This window comes from Clupea harengus, chromosome 7, assembly GCF_900700415.2.
Source record: "Clupea harengus chromosome 7, Ch_v2.0.2, whole genome shotgun sequence".
Taxonomy (NCBI): Eukaryota; Metazoa; Chordata; class Actinopteri; order Clupeiformes; family Clupeidae; genus Clupea; species Clupea harengus.
This window is the reverse complement of record NC_045158.1, coordinates 15360422-15381277: the sequence shown is the minus strand read 5'-3', so window position 1 is coordinate 15381277 and position 20856 is coordinate 15360422. Positions and strand designations below refer to the sequence as shown.

Sequence of the window (20856 nt, the reverse complement as noted above, 5' to 3'; positions counted from 1 at the left end):
CAGCACTGACGGGTGCAGCGCTTCTCTCCACAGGAGAGATTAGTGCGAGGGGAGATCAGGCCAGCTCTGTACATGTCTCTGGGGATTTTTTATTATTTACACTCTGCCTTCCTGCGGACTCGATGTGAGCTGACAGGAACCATAGGAAGCTCATGAATAAAACAGTGGGTGCTTAAAAGCAGGGGGGAGTGACGCAGATTGCACTGCACATGTCACACTGGCCGGAGGGGATGGGGGGAGGGGGGGGGGGGGGTAGTGGGGCGCGGTAGTGCGAGTGAGGAAACAAGACAGAGGGATGAGGAAAAGAGAGACAGACAGACAGACTGACAGATAGACAGACAGGCAGGGGAAAGACAGAAGAGAGAGGAAAGACGAGATAAAGAGCAGGTGTGTGTGGGTGTGTGTGAGAGAGAGAGAGAGAAAGGGAGGGAAGTTCAGAGGCATTGCAAGTGTGTATGAAATGTGTGTGTTAGTGTGTGTGTGTGTGTGTGTTAGAGAGAGAGAGAGAGAGAGAAAGAATGATAGAGTGAATGTCTGTGTGACTTGTGCCTGTGTACACAAGGGCTCCTCGAGGACAAGAGAAAGAGAGAGAGAGAGAGAGAGGAGCGGATGAACTCAGCTAATATTTTTGGGCAGTGGGGTGACATCACCTCTTTGCTGAGACGGTGATGTCTCACTCCATGCATGCACACTGAGCTTGCTGTCCCTGATTGGTCGGGGGGGGCTCACTCCTGATAGTCAGCATGCCCATGATAACTGCAGTGAGCACCAACCAGGCTGAAGCATACGTCATGTGTTTCTGTGTGTGTGAGAGAGACAGAGAGAGAGAGAGTGAGAGAGGCATTCTGCCCTCACACGGCGTGTACAGAGACCCTGCAGCACCAAACATGTGTCTTAACAGGTGGCTGATATTAATGGCTGTTTTCGTCATCCATTTCGTTTTCTTGGGAGGCGTGCCCGCCCGAGTCTAGATCTTATCGAAAGCTTCGCGTGGGACACGAAAGCACACGCCTGGGGCGCTTAAAACCGAGTCACAACCTGAATGCCATGCTACTCCAGAGCTCACGTGCAACAAGTTCTTCCCCAGGACAAAATGGTGGTGGGCCAGCCCTGAGCATTTGGCTCAGTTAAAGGGCCTCATTTAGTACTTACGCACAGATTTGATCTTAGAGTGTTCGTGCGATCAAATCCACGTCTAAGTACAGCTTTATAAAAACCGTCTTAGACGTAGAAAAGGACATATATCTACGTCTGGTTCTAGTTCGCGTAAGTACATTTCCTTGTGGCAATACTGGAGTACTGCAGGAATTCGGAACTCTCCGATCATCATCATCATCGTCACCACCACCGTCACCATTAGGGCTAATGGTAAAAGGCCAAATGAATGTTTCAGAAATCAATAAAATTAATTAAACAATTTGAATGATTCATACATGAATGAAATTCACGTCTACCGTAATTTCCGGACTATTGAGCGCACCTGAATATAAGCCTCACCCACTGAATTTTCTAAAAATAATTATTTTTAACATAAATAAGCCGCACATGTCTATAAGCCGCAGGTGCCTACCGGTACATTGAAACAAATTAACTTTACACAGGCTAAAATGAAGATCAAAAGTAATACAATAGTGATGCATATTATTAGTTTTGCCAGTTACGATAAGTGCACTGTTGCTTTAAGAGAGCACGTTGCAAGAGTGCATCAAAAGCTAGAACGTTAGATTGAAGACAGCGAGATAGAAGAAAGACGCTAGTTTGAAACCAGTGAGCTAAAGAACTTGAAAAGACTGGATTTGTATTGTTGTAAACTTTTTTTTTTTTTCTAAAGTGTTTTGAGTTGTGTTCTGTCTACGCCGGTAGACTGTGGTTATTTTGACATTAGTTAAGTTATTGAGAGATACTGAGAAATCGCGTGGAGCTAAGCATCCATGCGGCTGCAACCATGCTAGCATCCTAGCTCCACAAAGCCACCGTAAAAACACAAAGACACCGTATACAGTCACAGGTATCATAATCCATAAATTAGCCGCGTCATTGTTTAAGCCGCGAGGTTCAAAGCGTGGGAAAAAAGTAGCGGCTTATAGTCCGGAAATTACGGTAATAGGTATTCATTTTAATTCCACACGTGTAAAACATTTCACTCAATTTATATCCTATAAAAAGCCTGATAGTGACTTAGTTTTCAGTAGGAGATATGGCTGCATTGGCATTGTTAGAGGATATTGCCAACCGCGCATTAAGGAGAGAAAGGGTTTTTCGTGATTGCGCAGGATGATGTATGGCTACAGAGACGCACCTGATGCAACCAGACCATACCCGTTCAGGTTCAGGTTTTGTCTGTTCTTCGGTTCCTGGCTACGGGAACGTTCCAACGAGAAATTGGAGACCAGTCGGGTATATCCCAGTCATCTTTAAGCAGAATTTTGCCTGATGTTCGTCGCGGTATTATCCCTCTATGTCCGAAATGTTTTACATTTCCATACAGTGCCCAGGAAAAGCTAAATGTGACAGAGGATTTTCTGCGTAAAACAGGGTTCCCAATGGCTTCTCACCCCGATTGCGCACACTCAGACAGCCTAGGAAGCCCACTTCAATACAGCACATGCCCGTGCGCGGTCGGTAATGGAGCGCAGCATAGGCATGCTGAAGGGAAGGTGGCGATGTTTGGATGCATCGGGCGGGAGACTGCTATATGACCCCGAAAAGGTTTGCCAGATCATCCTAGCCTGTTGTGTGCTACACAACATCTGTCTAAGCCATGGCATAGAGCTAGGAGAAGACGAAATGCGCATGGACCAAGATGACCACCCTCCCATCCCAGCTGGGTGGAACACGCACATCACTGCGCTGAGAAGACGGGAGCTGATTCACCAACTATACCAACAGTATAAGAATAAATGAACACATGTTCACATTTTCTTCAGAATGTTTTATTTAGGCACGTTTGTTCAAAGAACCCTCAATAGCGGACAGAGTTCAGCAACAACCTCACTAACAGACTCATTCAAGTCCCTTTGTGAATGAGAAGAGGAAGCTGGTGATGGCCGACGAGGCCCCGATGCGGGTGCAGCAGGTGCTGCTGCTGCAGATGCGGCTTCTGGTGCTGTTCGTGCCGCAGGTGCGGCCGCTGGTGCTTCGGAGACGTGTCTTCTACCATGTCACATACTTTGCTTTTGCCATTACGCCACCAGACAGGTTTTCGAACAATGTTTTGGCCCGCATCTGCTCTTCCATCAGCAGAACGTCGATTTCAGCCTCACTATAATTCTTCTTTTTACATGTTTCTTTCTTGCTTGCCATTGTCACAGAGAGTTTGTGCATTGAGGATGCGCTCCGTTTGTGCATTGAGAATATGCTAATTCGATTAAGCAGGGGCGTTTTGAGGACGAAGATTCAGTTGCGCACAATTCCACGATCATTTGTGATTTATAAACGCAGGAATGGCGTACACGTGTTTTTTTGTGAATCACACTTACGATCATTTCAGAAAACGTCTGAGATCAAATGTAGGATGGTTTCTACGCAACATTTTATAAAAAGGCCCAAAGTCTGACAGAGGACTAGAGGACAAAAGCCTTCACGTGAACAGCACATTTCAGGCAGGCTGATATCGACATCTTTCAGCAGTAAACTGGGGGAGAAAATCTTTGCAGCGTCGACTCTGCTTATTGCCTTACAACCCCCCCCCCCACCTTTCCACCCCCCCCCCATCAGTCTCACCACAGCAGTCAGGAAGAGATGGTCCAGGGCCGAGATGGAGACGCCATTAAAATACAGCAGCAGGCTCTGTGCCATGAGATGCATTTTCACAAAGTGACAAAACTCTTGTTTATTTATTTATTTGTTGTTGTGTGTGCGTGTGTGTGTGTGTGTGTGTGTGTGTGTGTGTGTGTGTGTGTGTGTGTGTGTGTGTGTGTGTGTGTGTGTGTGTGTGTGTGTTTGCATTGTGAGTAGTAATATTGATCTCAAGTGAGAAATTAAATTAGAAAGCAACAAGATACAAATAGGACTTGGAGCACATCTTGCTTTTGAAGTCATTCTAAGTTGTTGGGATCTGTCCTGTTTTCTGAGAGCACGGGACCACCGGGAGCAAAAGATTGCATACAGAAATACAGAGAAAGAGAGAAAGAGACAGAGAGAGAGAGAGAGAAAGAGAAAAAGAGAGAGAGACAGAAATACAGAGACTGAGAGAAAGAGAGAGAGAGAGAGAGACAGACAGAAAGAGAGAGAAAGAGAGAGAGAGAGATGTGGGGATGAAATAGGATATGAGGAGTCTTGCTCCCCAAAACAGCAACGGATGCAATGAGTATCTAAACCCTTCAAAAGTGCTGTCACTCTCTGAGCATTATCCCTCCTCATTTAGACCCATTAGGCACGCTCACACATGTAATTTGGTGTGACAATGCTCTGTTCAGTGTAATGATTCTCATAACACCATGCAAATTAGCCAGCATGAGGCACACGAGGCTGCCACTCGCGATGAATTAGATTACCACACTTATCTCTTTTTTTTTCTCTTTCCTCCCGTTTGTTCCACTGTCTTCCTCTCACGCCCTCCCCCACACCTTTCAAAAGGATTCAAGTGGTCTAATTGCTCATGTGACACTAAAACGTGGCGTTGGAAAATTGCTTTGAGAGCAGAAATGGCACATGCGCCATGAGTGTCCCGAGTGCAGCAAACACTGTTTTGTTTTTGGTGCTTCCCTGTGTGCCTGTAATGCGTAAAATGTCGCAAGATGCTCTGTTCTGACATGGGCTGATGTCCAATGGAGGAATTCTGTATTCAGATTCACCAGTGATTACGGTGTTTGGCGATGACTCAGGTACCTTTCTCCGGTGACTTAATGCAAGGGCCCTCAGAGTGGTTTGGTGCTGGTGTTGTAAAAATGAAACATAAGCATCCCTCTGTTACTGAACTGGCCAGTGACATGGCCACTGTTGCCCATAGTGACATAGCAACAAAGCCTTATGTTGCGTTCCTCCATCCACTTCCTCCATCTCCCCAAGTTTCACACACACACACACACACACACACACACACACACACACACACACACACACACACACACACACACACACACACACACACACACACACACCATGGAATGGGTGATACAGGGATGTGACCTCTACATCAGTGTCACACCCACGCATGAGTGGATTTGGCATAAATTCAATTACTCATTTTATTCTTCTCTTTGAATTTTGTTATTTTTGTGGAAATTAGGCGCTCAGAGCAGAACATCCAGTGCTCTATGAAGTCATGTCTGTTTCTAGCCCTTTTCAAACTATTGCAATGCTTGCGTAACAAAGAGGAAATGAGGAAGTGTTATATCATAAAATGCAGAGAGCCTTGATAATCCACTTAATGACTAACGAGTGATATGGTAGTTGTTGACAGGATTTAGTCCCATTTAGCTGAATTGATTTTATGATGGATTTTCATGCATGGACCTGCTTAACACCCAGAGGATGTAGCTTGGGGGGGGGGGGGGGCACCTATTCCGTGCCAACAGTAGCATGGGCATGGCTGGCATTGTGTCCCTTTGACAGTGTCCCATAATGTCCGCTTCAAGCTGTTTCTGTATCTTAGACGAACATAGAGAAATAGCTGTTCTGTCTCAAAGAAATTTCATCTTGCTCACTTTGTTGCTTCTCTTGTTTCTTCAACACCCACACACACATCTCTAAATGCACAGTGGAGAAAAAATTCATTCATCACAGTTTTTTTTCTTCTTTTTTTGCCTGTAGGACTCGTTTAAACTTTCATGGCTTCCCTTCATTTTAAAATCCTTAAAATGTACACACTGCATCCATTTTTAAGTAGCGTGCAGCCGCTAGACAAGGCGATTATTTTAGGTTCCCAAAGGGACAGCAATTCTGAAGTAGAAGAAACAAAAAATGTTTCCCCTTCCTCTCAAAAATATGCTCGGCCCTCACCCTCAGCCTCATGTATCGCTCATACCCGAGTGGTATTAAAGTTTCATACTAATGCAGGGTACTATTCATTGATGAGGGCATTAGAAATCATCTGGGGATTCACTGGATGGCTTAGGAAGGGGGGGAAGGTCCAGTGACTCGCCTTTATTAAGACAATGTATGGTTCAGAGCTTCAAATAACACCCACTCCAATGGCCTCGTATGACTCCCACACACACGCTTCAGAGGGGGAGGTCTATTCCCCACATCCTTCAACACGATTACTCTTGACATATGTAGGCTGCCGGAGACAACTGCAATATACAAGTAAGCTGTTGCATTTACGATGAGGGATATGGATGATGTGTGCACCCCCTTGGTTATGCTTTCATCCGCACAATAATCTGCCTCAGATATTTAAGTTATTTCTTTAATCAATAGCGCTGGGTTTTCAGTTATGGTAGTTTGAGCAAGGCTTCATGAGCTGCATACAGAAAACAACACAGCTGAGAGAAGATCTGATCTCTGTCTTTCCCAAAATCAACAGTATGTAATGCTCTAATACTGTGTGCCAGTCAGCCACAACTATGCTGTTACCTTCCATTACCCTGCCTCTCTGTCCTTCTTCCTTCTACTTATCCTCCACTTCTATCTCTCTGGCCCTCCCTTCCTGTCATGTTCCCCCTTTACACTTCTAACTTCAAGTACACCTCTATATCCCAGGGCAGGTATGGATGGCGGCACGATCAGGTGCTGAGGAAACTGGCAGAGGTAGTGGAGAGGAAAAGGCAAGAGGCAAGCGCTGGGAGGCAGCCGGGGAGCCAGCAGAGGACCCATTTCCTTAGGGAAGGGGAAAAGGGGGACACTGTCAGAAGGAGACCAGCATCCACCCTTTTGTTGCCAGGAGTGGAATGGAGAATGGAGGTGGACTTGGGCAGGCAGCTCCACTTCCCAGGGGAGATCTGCAGCACCACACTGAGGCCAGATGTGGTGCTGTGGGCCAGGACGGAGAGATCTGCGCTGCTTGTGGAGCTGACGGTGCCATGGGAGGAGGGGATGGAGGGAGCCCACGAAAGGAAGAGGGCAAAGTACTCTGACCTGGTTGCGGAGTGCAGGGAGAGCGGTTGGAGTACACGACTCTTTCCAGTGGAGGTTGGCACGAGGGGGTTTGTGGGAAGCTCAATGACTCGCCTACTTAAAGAGCTAGGGCTGAGGGGCAAGGAGCTACACAAAGCCACCAGAGAGCTGTCTGAGGAAGCAGAGAAGGCAAGTTTTTGGCTTTGGTTAAGGAGGCGGGACAAGGCATGGGGAGCGAGCAACTCCTGAGAAAGGCTAGCTGTGGGGGGTGACTGGGAGACGTCCCTGTTCACTGCCCCGCCACCAGGAGATGTTCCGGGATAAGGGGCGAAACATCTGTGAAAGGTGGTCCCCGGCTGACGACCCCGCAGCTAGCCCAAAGGGCACCGGTGGAGGTGCGGCAGGCCTAGAGCCTAGCAGGTTTTACCACCTACCTGTTCACACTAATATACACCAAGTACACCTCAAGTACGAGTTATGCCACATGCATCTTAGATGCCACTACGGTTGTGGGGCGTGTTGGGAGTGGACAGAAGGGGGAGTACAGGGGCCTGGTGGAGGACTTTGTGACATGGTGCAGGTCGAACCACCTTGCAGCTGAACACCTCCAAGACCGAAGAGATGGTGGTGGACGTCTGGGCCCAAGCCCCATGTGCAACTGGTCTCCATTAAGGGGGTCAATGTGAAGGTGGTTATTGAACTCCTCCGAGCAATGGCGAGGTGAAATTGACTATTGGGCATGATGCTGCCTCTCCATCGCTACCCATGCTAACCATATATATAGTATATGTCCAATTTGTATTTCATGTTATTTACAGTAATATGTATTCTTGTACTGTTAATCACCTTACATTTGCACTACCTCCATTGGCACATACTCTATCATTGTGACAGCTCTCTGTAGTGGTTTTGGTGGCTGGACTTTCACAATCTATTTATCTATCTATCTGCCCCTTTCATCTATACCTCCAATTCTTTTTTTCTTTCTCCATCCATTGAGGAGACAAAAAGATAAGGCACTGTGCTCCTCGCAGGTGTCCATCCTCTTCCACTCACCTCACCTTCCAGGGAGGACTGTCTCTGGGCCATGGATCCTCATCCCACAGCCATGAGCTCATTGGTGGAGAAGGCCAACGCAGGCTGAGGGACAAAAGACTGTCTCGCTCGCCCACCAATCATCCTTGTAGAACGTGCAGACTTCCCGCTGCCGGCCCAAGTCATCATCCCAGAGAAATGGGACCGGGGCGTACACTGTCTAAGATAACAAAGAGCTCTGCGACTGTGTAAAGACATCCACTTTTGCGAGTGCTGCTCTTTTTATTCATAATTTATTCATCTTCTTACCAGTCTCGTTAGCTCTGGCTCCAGCTCCGGCTCTGTTCATTTCGGCTTAACCTTAATTATCTGTTTAAATAAAAGATTTGACGAAGATTTCCTGAGGGTGATGTAAGCTTTTAGTATTCATTTGCACTCTGTCTCCATTCCACAGACGCAGGCGGGAATGCACCAAACACTCTGCACCAGCCAGGCTCTCTGGAGGACCGAAGGGAAGAGAAGTGTGATGATCCAGTCCATAGTGTTTCTATTGCTTTGCCCCCCCTGCAGCCCCAGATCTTGTCATGAGGTTCATTTGATGCAGTTTCTAGGGGGTAGCAGTTTCTTTGAAATAGCAGGAGTTAAGAGAAATGGATAGATAGATAGATAGATAGATAGATAGATAGATAGATAGATAGATAGATAGACAGACAGACAGACAGACCAACAGACAGAGACATAGAGAGCAGGGGGGGGGGCAGCAGAGGACTGAGAGACTGCCAGTGGGAGTGGTATATATCTGTGTGAGTGTGTGTTGTGTGTGTGTGTGTGTGTGTGTGTGTGTGTGTGTGTGTGTGTGTGTGTGTGTGTGTGTGTGTGTGTGTGTGCGCGAGCAGGGGCTCACAGAGGAGACACAGATAGAGGGTGACAGCAGATGTCACACCACACTCGCTCAGCTGGGCTCCGAGACACTCTCGGCCGAAGCCATGAGAGGCGAGGCTCCAAAAGAGCAAGCTGCAAACACCTACTGCTGTCAGGGAGAAAGTGGTGGGAGATCTCTACCTCTAACCCCACTCTGCAGAGAGAGCGAGAGAGAGAGAGAGAGAGAGAGAGAGAGAGAGGAAGAAAGTGGTTGGGGAAATGGAGATAGAATGGGGAGGGGGACTGAGACAAAGTGAAAAAGAGTAGAGGGAAAGAGAGCAAAAAAGAGGAGAGAGAGAGAGAGAGGCTGTGAGGCAAGTGAGCGAGGCAGACATGAAACAGAAGAAGAGATGAGATGTGTCAAGGAAGAGGAAAAGAGATGAAGTGATGCACAGACATGCTTGGAGGTGTCAATGTGTGTGTGTGTGTGTGTGTGTGTGTGTGTGTGTGTGTGTGTCAGTACCACTGGAGAAGTAAGAAGAGAGGAGGTGAACCAGCTAGCACAACCTCCCCAAAGGCATAAGAGAAGTGAAGAGGATTATGGGAAGTGACTGACCACCTGCTTGCAGGGAGACAGGCACATAAGAAGCCAACTCGGAGGGAGGGACAAGGTCCTGCCTTGTCTGCCCTATACCTGTTCACGCTACTGTCAGGTCTCGTTAGACCATTGGTTTCATCCATTTTAACTTCACTGTCCACATAGACCCTTCCTGGCCACTTGTGACAGTTGGTGCCTCTAAAGGTGTTTCATGAGGGAATTATAATCTTGGGGGGTTTACATGTCATCAGATTTTAGAATGAGATGTATCCACTTGCAATGCAGTCAGTTGCTTTTTGTAAATATAGACTGCTCAAGGCCATAGCCTCCAAATCCAATTTCCCTGAGATGCACTCAACTAAATCCACAATAAGCATGAAAACCAGAACAGGGAACAGAGCTGGCAATAAAAAGATGTCTTTCTGACTTACTCTGTACATCTGGGATAATGTTCCTTGTTTTCATGGCTGGACTGCAGGCGTGCTTGATTAGTCATATCGGTCATCATCATCCCCTCCTCTGGGTAAAGGGCAAGTCATACAACAGACACCAATAAAAGCCTGGTGCCAGTGAATAGTATAAGGAAATGACACTCTTTATAATACAATAATGCCCAGGACACATAAAACTCAAATCAGTCTGACCGAACACCTGACTCAAACACTAATAGGACATGCATGTGTTTGTCAGAGCATATTGTGTTTAATTACTTTTAATATTAAATACAATGATATGTGTGACATTTCCAACATTACAAATAAGTGAATGTGTATCTCACTCATTATATGTATATTCATTCAGATGTAATGATGCAAAACATTATTTTATTTTGAGTTTATTCTGTTTTTATTTTATTGCAGGACAGAAATAACTGGAATATCAACTGGAATCCATTCATTTTATTCAGAGGTCCAGCTAGCTATAAATTGTGGGAAATAGAGCCACACTCTCTGATGGTTTGGTGCATTCTCATGAAATAGACCTGACGCTGACACAGCAGTCCAGCCATATAGACTAAACAACACGCTCAGCAGGACCACTCCCTCACCTCACGTGTGTGTAAAGACCACCCTTCACATTATTTGCAGCACACCGTAAAGCCATTACGAGCGCCTAGAGACAATTGTATTGTTATGGCGCTATATAAATAAAATTGAATTTAATTGAATTGAATTACGTTTTTAATTCAGTTATTTACGTCAGGAATCACAGATCTCAGCTACGTGAGGAATAATCCACTGAATTTGACTAAAAGTGTATTGCATTAGAATCGCGGACTGCGCCTTTAATTAAATCTGAGATAGGAAACTTGTTGTACGTAGACCACAGATTCTGTAGTCTTGCAATCTTGAAGATTTCTTATTTGTGTTTTACATCAATACATTAAGTTAACTGCTATGAGAGCAATTATGTATATGTGTAGGCAACATTACGCAATTCATCACGATCCTTTGAGATGGCTAGTTTATGAAAATGTAATAAAGCCATTACGTGCTGGACTGCACCTGTAACAGCAATTTGCTTATACGCGTTATACACTTAAGACACTGGTGAAATGTTTACATTGTGTTATACGTCGATTTCCATTCCAGTGAAAGTGAAATAAAAACATCATCATAATTGTGGGCAAATCTTTGATGTTGACACCTTGCAGTGCATGTTTCTTGACACAAAACAGCTGGTTGCCTATAACGATAAAATAATGCTGTGAGCATAACCTCATCTAACCTATCTAGGCTTATTTGAGAAACGGCTCTAAGCTCCAGGGCATTGTGAGGTTTGAAGAGGTGACACTTATGAATGACTGTCATTCCATACATTCGTGGCATATAACGTTAAATGACATACCCAAAGTGACAGATGCTCGTATTTGTTGTTTATCATACTTCCTATCCTATCTGGTCATCACAATGTTCAAAACCCTGTTTGTCGCTGACCGTCGATAGCTGATATCATGGATCGATATAATGGATCTTGGGGCTGCTCTGCGCTCGCTTGGCTATGTCTGAAAGGAGTGGGACTGGTAGATCAGCGCTAGTAATGTAGCACCAGTCCCGTAATCTCGATAGAAAAGATTTTTCTACGACAGTAAAGAAACAGTGTAGCATTCTCTCCCTGTCGGCATCAATGATCAGAACTGAATTGGATACTTCTGTGCAACAGTGGAGCGTTTCGAATTACAGCAGGAGGCTTTTCTGGAACTCAACTGGTAACAAAATAACAGCCACAAAAAGACTGGGGCATATACACTCACTCAATACAATAAAACCTCACACTCCCGACAAGTGGACTGCTGTGAGAACTGGTAGGACGAGGGACTGGGAAAGTGAAACGTTATTTTACTTTTTGTCGTTCGTTTCAACCGAGCATTTTCGATATCTCGTTTTCTTTTCGTTTCCTTCTGAAACTTAAAACTCAGAAAACAATGAACACTTAACTCCTCAAGTGTCTCGTCAGCTAGCCTGGCTAGCTTTTTCCAGGAGTGTGTGCTGCTAACTTAGCTTAGCAGGCTACGTTAGCTAGGCAGCTAGCTAAACGTGTTGTTTTCCAAGAAAGTTTCTGGCGCTGTTTCCCTGACCCGAAAACAGACAGAACGCCGATCGGACCAGAGGGGAAGGGCAGGCCCCCTTCTTGGCGTTTCCCTCTTTGCCAATTTTTCCAAATATGATGGCTGCAGAGATGAGTGGAGAGGAGACTGGGTCGGTATCATCGGGGACAGGGGTTACAGACAGCGGAGGCCCTGAGACGACCCAGTTTCCGTTCTATCCTAAACAGACCCGAGTGCGGGTTGGTGATTTGTGCCAGGGACCAACTCAAAGCCCTCGCCACCCTTCCAGTCTCTCCCCTGAAAGCCCTCCGGACATGATTTACCCGACCGCTGCAGGTATAACTGGATCGGCATTGTCCATTGGAGGGAGTGACGGCGGTGTCGGACACGCTTATGTTCATGGATCAAGCTCAGGGACTGGTGGCAGCGTGTGCTACTCCCCTTCCTCTGAAGGACCCGATAGCCGGATGTCACCTACTTCAGCAGGTGTGGACGGACCCACAGCCTTCCCTCCATTACCCCCGCCACCACCACCCCCTCCTGCCTACGGGGCATTCGGGAGTGTGGACGAGGGTGACTTGCAGGATGGTCCTGAGTATGAGGAAGAGGAGGTTGTTTTCCCTCTGTCTGCACCACCCACGAACCAGTAAGCATACCTTTATCCTCCCACTCTACGCTTTTCAGAAACTACTAAAAGTAGTTCATCATAGAAATAGTTCATCATTAATTCATCATTCCTATAAACCATTTATCCAGCTTTCTCCCTTAACCCGTGTCCTGAAGTTTCCAAAGACACAGCACAGCAGCAGTAACTTGTTGACTGCAACTGATTCCCCAAATAACAAAATGAACACTGTGAGACTGTTCCCTGGAAAGGGCCCGGTTGCACAGCCACAATCTCATACCATGATTTGCGAAGCTATCTTATATCTCATAGGTTTATGTTTTGAGTGCCATGCGTAATTTGCATCTAGTTTTATTATCAGTGTAGGTTAATTGCTTCACAATTGTGTGGTCTGTTTTAATTCTTTTGTGTGGCTTTTGTGGTCGATTGCCTCACAAATTCAAAGGACTTGTTTTATTTGACGTGTGAAACTTGCTTAAGCATCGCTCCTGGCTATAGGACACAAACATTGCTTCATACAGTGATTCATCCTTTGTTCTTGTTCGTTATTTATGAATGGACAATGGTGCTTTGAACAAGCTCGACTTCAATTTTTTTTACAGTATCTGCAATATTATATATTTTTTTGTGTGCACTTGCTTGGTACCAGAGGCATTTTTGAGAAATGGGTCTGTAAGACGAGGCACTGGACACTGTCCAAGCTGGCCGTGGCACATGTCCAAGGCGGCCTGCCACGGATAATCACAAAATGGCCCAGCGCAGAGATGCATCACAGCTTAAGTGTCATTTATTATGAGGACACTAGTTTTTCTCACATACAGTGTTACCTTAAAGGGGCAATGAACAACCTAGGTGGAAATTGTGTATGCATGGGTGTGGGGAGGTATGCAAAGCAGACATTTTGGCTGTTTAATGCAAGAGCGGCATAATAGCAGGTTTCATTTGATGTTGGGAGATTGGTCTAATGAATCATAAAAGTGCTTTCCGAGTCATTCGTTTTCGTTGGCAGTGAATGCTGTGTTCAGTTCAGTTTGTGTGAAATATCAGGTCGGTCATGTTCACTGCATTGTCTTGCAAATGCTTCAGAGACAGGAAGGCATGATAGTCTTGTATGTCATTCAGGTTTAGTGGTTAGCCAGCAAGAAACTGCTATGTTTTGATTTCACTGAAAGAATAGATGAGGGATCCAGTAAAGAATGTAAGGAAATATTGATACACTTGAGTATCACTGTTTTTTTATTAATAGTAAAATACTAAGGCTCGTGGCAAACAGTAGTTCATTTTGTGAACTATGAGAGAGTGTTGTAGAGAGTGATCTGTCTTCAGCCATTTGAGTTCTTCCACTCCAATGTAACAACATAACACCATTATGCATATGGTGGTGTGTTCTACTACTATGACCATCACAATATATGAAACCGTAACCTCGGTGTCATGACTCGTATCGCCAGATTCTTGCCAATACACAGTCCTAGATCTGGCACCAGTGTCCATAATATCTGAACCCTGTTTCAGCAAACAGATCCTCTTACATGTCACCCAGCACGTAGGTGTTTGTGAAGTATTTGTGAATGAGATATTTTGTTACCAAGTTTAGTTTTTGTCCTCGTAGCGTGAGATGTTAGGCATTTTGCACCCACCGCAAAAGGGAGAATGAGGTCACGGCGTGCAGCTGTGCAGGTGAGCGCACTCCCAGCATGGCAGCACAGCGCAGCCCGGGCATTTCGCACGAGTGGGCGGTGGAACACTAGTTTCTCACAGCAGCCCGAGCTTCCTCTTTGGGTATTTGCGGCAAGGCCTTTAAAAACGCTGGCGGGCTGTGTGGGCTGAGAGAGAGAGAGAGAGAGAGACCGAGACAGAGACAGAGACCGAGACCGAGACAGAGACAGAGTGAGAGAAAGAGAAGCAAAAAAAAAAGCCAAAGTGAGAGAAAAGCGAGCGACAGAGATGAGCTTGCGCCTTCTGAAGCAGGGACATCTCTCTATAGGACGTCTGATGATCAAATATTGCGATGATTATCAAGTTCCCATTGTAGACAGTGACAGTCTAACTGTTCCTGGACCAGCTGAATTGAAGGCGAAGTGAGCTTGAGGTAAACCGCAGCATGCGCCGTTATTAATGCGGTTCGATTCTCTCTGATAACTCAGCAGGCTATACTGTAAGCGATCTGGAGATCTGATGAGCTCTGACTGACCCTGTCTCCTGTGTGGCATAATCCAGCCAGACCCGGCCTTCTGCACTCTCCCGCCCACTAAAGTGTGTGTGTGTGATTGTGTGTGTGTGTGTGTGTGTGGAAGCAACGGACCACTGACCCAGTTTAGGCAATGATCTCTGCTCTTGCCTCGTGCCAGTTGATGCACTGTGACTGACGTGGCCATGGAGAGGGCCAAGCCAGGACAGGAGAGGAGAGTGTCTTGGTAAGCAGCAGCAGCAGCAGCAGCAGCAGGAGCAGAAGCCGCCCCGGAAATGATCCTTAATCTCATCGATGAACTAAAACAATCAGGCCTCTCAGCACACACCATTGGCTCCAGCATAGTAAGCACTAGGGAACTGATACAAACCAGGAGACTTTATTTATTTATTTATTTATTTATTTATTTATTTATTTATTTATTCATGGGAGGAACTATGGCACTTGATTGATTGGTCGGCCAGAAGAGCTGCCGTCTAACAGCACGGTAAGAGGCTGCTGTTGTTGATGTGAAAAGGATTTGGGTGGCTGTGGGGGGGGGAAATAAAACAAACAGATCACCCAAGAGGCATAAGGGAGGCTCAAGTGCTGTGCAGCTGTTGAGGGGGCGACCCACTCCAAGGCAGCGTGTTTCCGAATACCTCTGCAAGGCGGTTAGGTTCTGCCTCCTGTGTACAAAGGAGACATTGTAGTCCCTCTGTGTTGTCACAGACCTCACCGCTACCCACCCACGTACCCACATCCCTGAACTGATATGGAGTCGCAATAAAGGTCAGTCTAGCATAGTTTGTTGTTGAGACTTTAAAATGAAAGTGACTGACATAGTAAGTAAGGTGTACTACTACCAGTAGGCCTAAGTGGAGTGTCCTTTTTGTCCCCCATTGCATCTGAGGGGCACGGACCAAGCTTGTATGACCTGGTCTTGCAGCCATTTTATAGCCTGGTGTGTTTTAATTAGCCGGACTCCAGTGGCTCCCTGGTGGATTGGAAGCCCAGGAAAAGCGTAGGATCATTGGTTTATATGGCCAGCCCCCGGCGCCGGAGGCTCTGGCATTCATCACACAGCAGCGTGGTGTTGTCACCGTCTCCCCACCTAGCTGAGCGGAGTGGCCAAAAATAACCGAGTTATCTCAGAGAAATTTGGCGTGACCCGCTCCTGAACGCGTTAAGGGCTCAGCTGCCTGAACCATGCTGAGAGAAAGAGCGTCCAGCGGAAGGACGAGCGGCACGCTGCTGAATCGGGGACGTGGAAGGCGGTAGGGAGTAGGGATGGGCATTCGATTAAATTGTCTTAATCGATCGTCGGGAGAATTAACGATCGATTTTCGATTAATCATTAATATTTTTATATTAAAATTCACTATTTATAGGCTATATTAAAATGCAGTGAAAATAGAAAAAAAACACAGCGTGTTTCCTCATTGAGATCTTTATTACAAGATGAACAACTCTTGTGGCAGTTAAACTTACAAGATGGACAACTCTTGTGGCAGTTAAACGGGATCCGTTCAATGGTTACACTTGAAAATAAGCGCTGCTGTACTCTTAAGCAGCGGAGCCGACAGCTAGAAGCCGGTGCTCATAAACACAACTTTTTTTTTTCTCTCTAACTAATTAATCTCACATTTTGAAATTCATTCATCTAGATTCATCGTGATTAAAAGTTTGTTTTCTTCTCAAGACTAAATCTTATAAATTAACGAGTAATCACTTCAGACAGCGTGTATTTTAGACACTGTTGTTCAATTGTATTTTTTTCGTGCTCTCTCGCCGTCATACAAGGAATATATGCGAGACACAATGGTGCCCCTCGACGGTAAATCGTAAGAATTGTCCCCTGAAGCAATTCGAATCACCTCAGTCAGCCCACCGTCTTCAACTATGTTGATGGGCCGACAGTCACCGGCAACCTAAACTGCTACAGCGTTGGTAACCTTTTCACGGACTGGTCTAGTTAATTTCCTAGAGAAGTCGTGGAGTGTGGGTTGGCGACCATCTAACCTGGGACTGCTTTCTGTCGGGTGCTTTGCATTAAGGTGATAACTTAAAGATGAGCTGCTTCTGTAATAGCTACATTCAGCTTGACAAATGCTACATACAACTTTAGTTTTGTCGATTGTTCTGTCATTTTGCCTCTTAAACAGAAACTTTCCGCCCAACAATCCCTCAGCTCTCTCTATCTTCAACTACCGTCTCGGTCTCTTCTATCTAACTGACTTGCAGACACGCGGCAGTTTCGTGCCTTGGGTCAACGCGCACCGGAAGTAAACAAAGTTGCGTTAACTGCGTTCAAATATTTTATTGCATTAATCTCGGCCACAATAATCTCATAGAATAACGTGTTAACTTTGACAGCCCTAAAATACATAAATTACACGCACACTACGCAACAGAACATGCATTAGTTTTAATCGATGAAAAAATAATTTCATCGAGGAAATTCTTTATGATCAATTAATCGATCGTCGATTAATTATGCCCATCTCTAGTAGGGAGACATTGGCAGGTCTGGACGGGTTCACTGTCGAGAAACAAGCTGGGCACCTCAGAGAGAGAGAGAGGTGGAGAGACAGCCTGGATCATTCCATCCTCTGTGACGAGGAGGGAGGGCAAACAGTGGTGGTGGGATGAATATTTTAGAGGTATACCCCCCCGCCCCCACCACACACACACACACACCTGCCCTCGGAGAGTTATCTCCCCCCATCTCTCTTTCACACACACACACACATACACGTGCCCAGAATGCCTTCAGGCCAAAAACAGATAATAGCATAAAAAAGTGTATTGCTTAGTATTATTTATTCATTTTTCAAATTTTCCACACAGCATTAAGAGGATGGGGAGTCAGAGATCCCTCGGGAGAATAGAAGGAATACAAAGTGTGACACAAGGGAAGAATGTTGCATTTGAAGATTAGTGGCACTGCAATATGCACTTCCCCGATAAGCTGTTCGTCATGAAGCCCCAGTTGTCCTGAAATATGAACTGAGGAGCCATTTTGGCTTTGTTGTCCTGTTTTTAATGCAGTGCCTTCTGTCGAGTAGCTTTGAGCTCAATCCCACAGGTATTAGTTGTCATCTTGAAATGCATACTTATTGCATATTTATGGACATTTGGGCTGTGTGTGTGTGTGTGTGTGTGTGTGTGTGTGTGTGTGTGTGTGGGGGGGGATACAGTATCTATAGCTTTTCCTTTCCTTATGAAGCTTTGTCCTTTTCAGTGACGTATTGCCCCTCTGAAATTCAACGAATCTAATAGCGATGCAGTAATGGAATGTTGTTTAGTACTCTCTGTCTCTCAGCCTGGGACATCAAAGCCAGATGTTACTCTTGAACAGGAAATCCCTTCTTGCTAATATACCTGAAGCTGCAGCATGACACTGGGTTGTAGCACTGAGGCGCTGGCCACATACCTTGCAATGAGAAGAGAAAAACTAAGAGTAAGAGTAGGTGTGTTCTAGGTGTTTTAGGTGTGTTCTAGGCCTTGCGATGACCCTCCAGCGTTCATCTTGCTCTTTCTGACCTCACAGGATCCTCATACGATGCACTCCAACCTGTTGTGCATTACAGACATTCAAGCTAAAAGTGGATATTGCATCGGGACTGGGTTTAAAGACTAAAAAGCTCGAGGGTAATCGTCCATTACGAAATTGCAGCTCAGTTTGACTGACTCTGATCCATGACGAAAAACCATTTTGCAGGTTGTGCGTTGGATTTTCTTCTGTGAGCGAAGGCAGTGGAAGTGAGCAAGAACCAGTCGGCTTCACTTCCATCAGCTGTATTGCAGAGCTCCCAGTGAATAACTGCATGTGTGTACAGCTGTCTGACACAAAGACTAAACGGACTGTCTACTCTACTGACTGCTGAATCATAGTCTCGCCCATGAGCCATGTACCTGTTGTTCTGTCTTCCCGAACAAAGAGATACAAATCTCTTCTTGTATTGCTTTCAGCAAAAGTTGCTCTGCAAGATGAATACTGTTTCGAAGCATGAGACGGTCTGGCAGTGATTTATTTTTTTATTTTTTTTTATTTTGTCTGTATTGGGTTAAATGATTAAATTGGGTGTCAGTTGATCTTGGCCAGCCATGTCCTGTTGCTCCATCGAGGATCTCCTCTCCAGCTTGACTTCCAGAGAGGGATCGCTGGCTCAGTGGCTCACTTCATCTGGTAAGCGAGGCGTAACGAGTAGGGGCGAAAATAATCGGTGAGTCAGCAACTGAGCAAAAACGTTGTTTCTGTTCTGACCCTCCTGTGGAGAATACTCACAATGGAGACGGGCGACGCTGTCATCCCCTTGCTTTTAGCCTCAGGAGCTCCTGATGCATCCCCGCCACACACACACACACACACACACACACACACACACGGGCCCAGGACGTGAGGATGGATGGATGGTCACTTCCATCTGCACCTCACACCCCAACCCCTCCTCGCTTCTCTCGCTCGCACTATTACGGTCACTCTCGGTCACGCCAGCAGGAGCGAGCACATGTGTGAAGAAAAACAAAGCTGTTACACAGCTGCCACCCATCCACCTCCTTCCCCCTGTTGATTTTCCAGCATGGAAACTTTTGAGGGCGGGGGGCTTTTGGAGAAAGTGCGTTTGTGTGAGAGGGGGAATTGGTTAGTGGCGGTGGTTGAAGATACCCTTGTCGTTAGTGAATACCATTTGCATAAGGCAGGGCTGCTAAGTGACCCGCAGAGGAGTCGAAATGAGGAGCCGTGGCTAATGTTTATCGTGCCCCGAGAGGAGCAAGGTGCCGTGTGAGAACGGGGGCGAGCTGAGAAAACGAACCCCCATGCTAGTTCAGGGCAGTGTAAGCCACAGGTGTGTGTGTGTGCGCGTGTGCGTGTGCGTGTGCGTGTGCGTGTGCGCGTGCGCGTGCGCGCTTGATGGTCCAAAAAAAGGAAAGAAACTGGCTCACTTTCATCACCTGTGTCGTGATCTCAACCCTCCTAATCTCTCATTTCCTCCTGGATTCTATGTCCAGCTATCCCATGATTCCCCTGCACCCACGCTGCCCTTGGTGTCCTCACATGCGCAGCTTCATTGGAGCGATGGCTTTCTCAGAAGTAGGATTCCAGGAAAAACAGATTTAAAAAACAGCCACTGATTTCTCCTAAGAGACCTAGAGAGAGAAAGAGTGATAGAGGGAGAAGGGGGAGAGAGGAGAAAAACGAGCAGCAGATCATCCCGTCGTGTATCTTTTTCTTTTCCTTCCCCCTGTGACTGTCACTGTGGAATGACACGGATGCATTATTGATCCCCGTGTTTTTTGTGCACGCGTGCACGCGTGGACTTTCCCCTCCCTTCCTCCAAGTTAGCACTTAAACAACCTCCAAGTTCCGCTCATCCTCGCCCATCCCTTCATATTCCTTCCCATCCCCTTCTCTCCTTCTCTCATCCTTTCATCCAGTCCCACAGTCTCCCACGCCCCAGGACTCCTCCCTCTCTACCCCCTCCCCATTGGAGGAGGTGTGTGTTTATGAGTGTGTGAGTCAGTGTGTGTGTGAGTCAGTGTGTGTGTGTGGGGTAGGGGCTTCTGCTCAGTGACCTGGGAGCGTGTAGCGGTGGCAGCAGCAGCAGTTGCCGGGGCGAAGGCACAGTGAGGGGCAGAGGAGCGCCAGGGGCAGGAGTATGGGACAGAGTGTGTGGCAGGAGCGGAAGCAGTTCCCCCCCTGGTTACTCCGTCATGCCCGGGCATCTCGGCCGGCACAGACATCCGCGGAGCAGCAGCAGCTTCAGCATCAGCAGCAGCAGAGACCGTAGCCAGAGCCCAGCGCAGTGAGCCCCGCGGAGGAGTGAGGGGAAAAGGAAGAGAGGGAGCGATGCAGCAGAGGGCCAACGCAGCGTAAGTGGGACACCTCGGGCGTTCCGGGCATCCAGCCGTACGCCCACTACTACCGTCTCTGGCTGCTGGAGTGTCCCCCCCCCCCAAGTTCATTTTATTTATGTGTGTTTGTGTGTTTGCTTTAACTTTTGCCTTGTACGTGG

General features: G+C 46.6%; 1 protein-coding gene across 1 annotated transcript in view; it reads left to right on the top strand.

Annotated features, from left to right (window-relative positions):
• The first annotated feature begins 11472 nt into the window (after positions 1-11472).
• rasa1a (RAS p21 protein activator (GTPase activating protein) 1a) overlaps positions 11473-20856 on the top strand; it is a 36964-nt gene continuing 27580 nt past the window's right edge. The window contains exon 1 of the mRNA XM_012828687.3: positions 11473-12687. Within this exon, the coding sequence (XP_012684141.2) occupies positions 12158-12687 (530 nt within the window). The 5' untranslated portion in view covers positions 11473-12157. The remainder of the gene's footprint in view (positions 12688-20856) is intronic.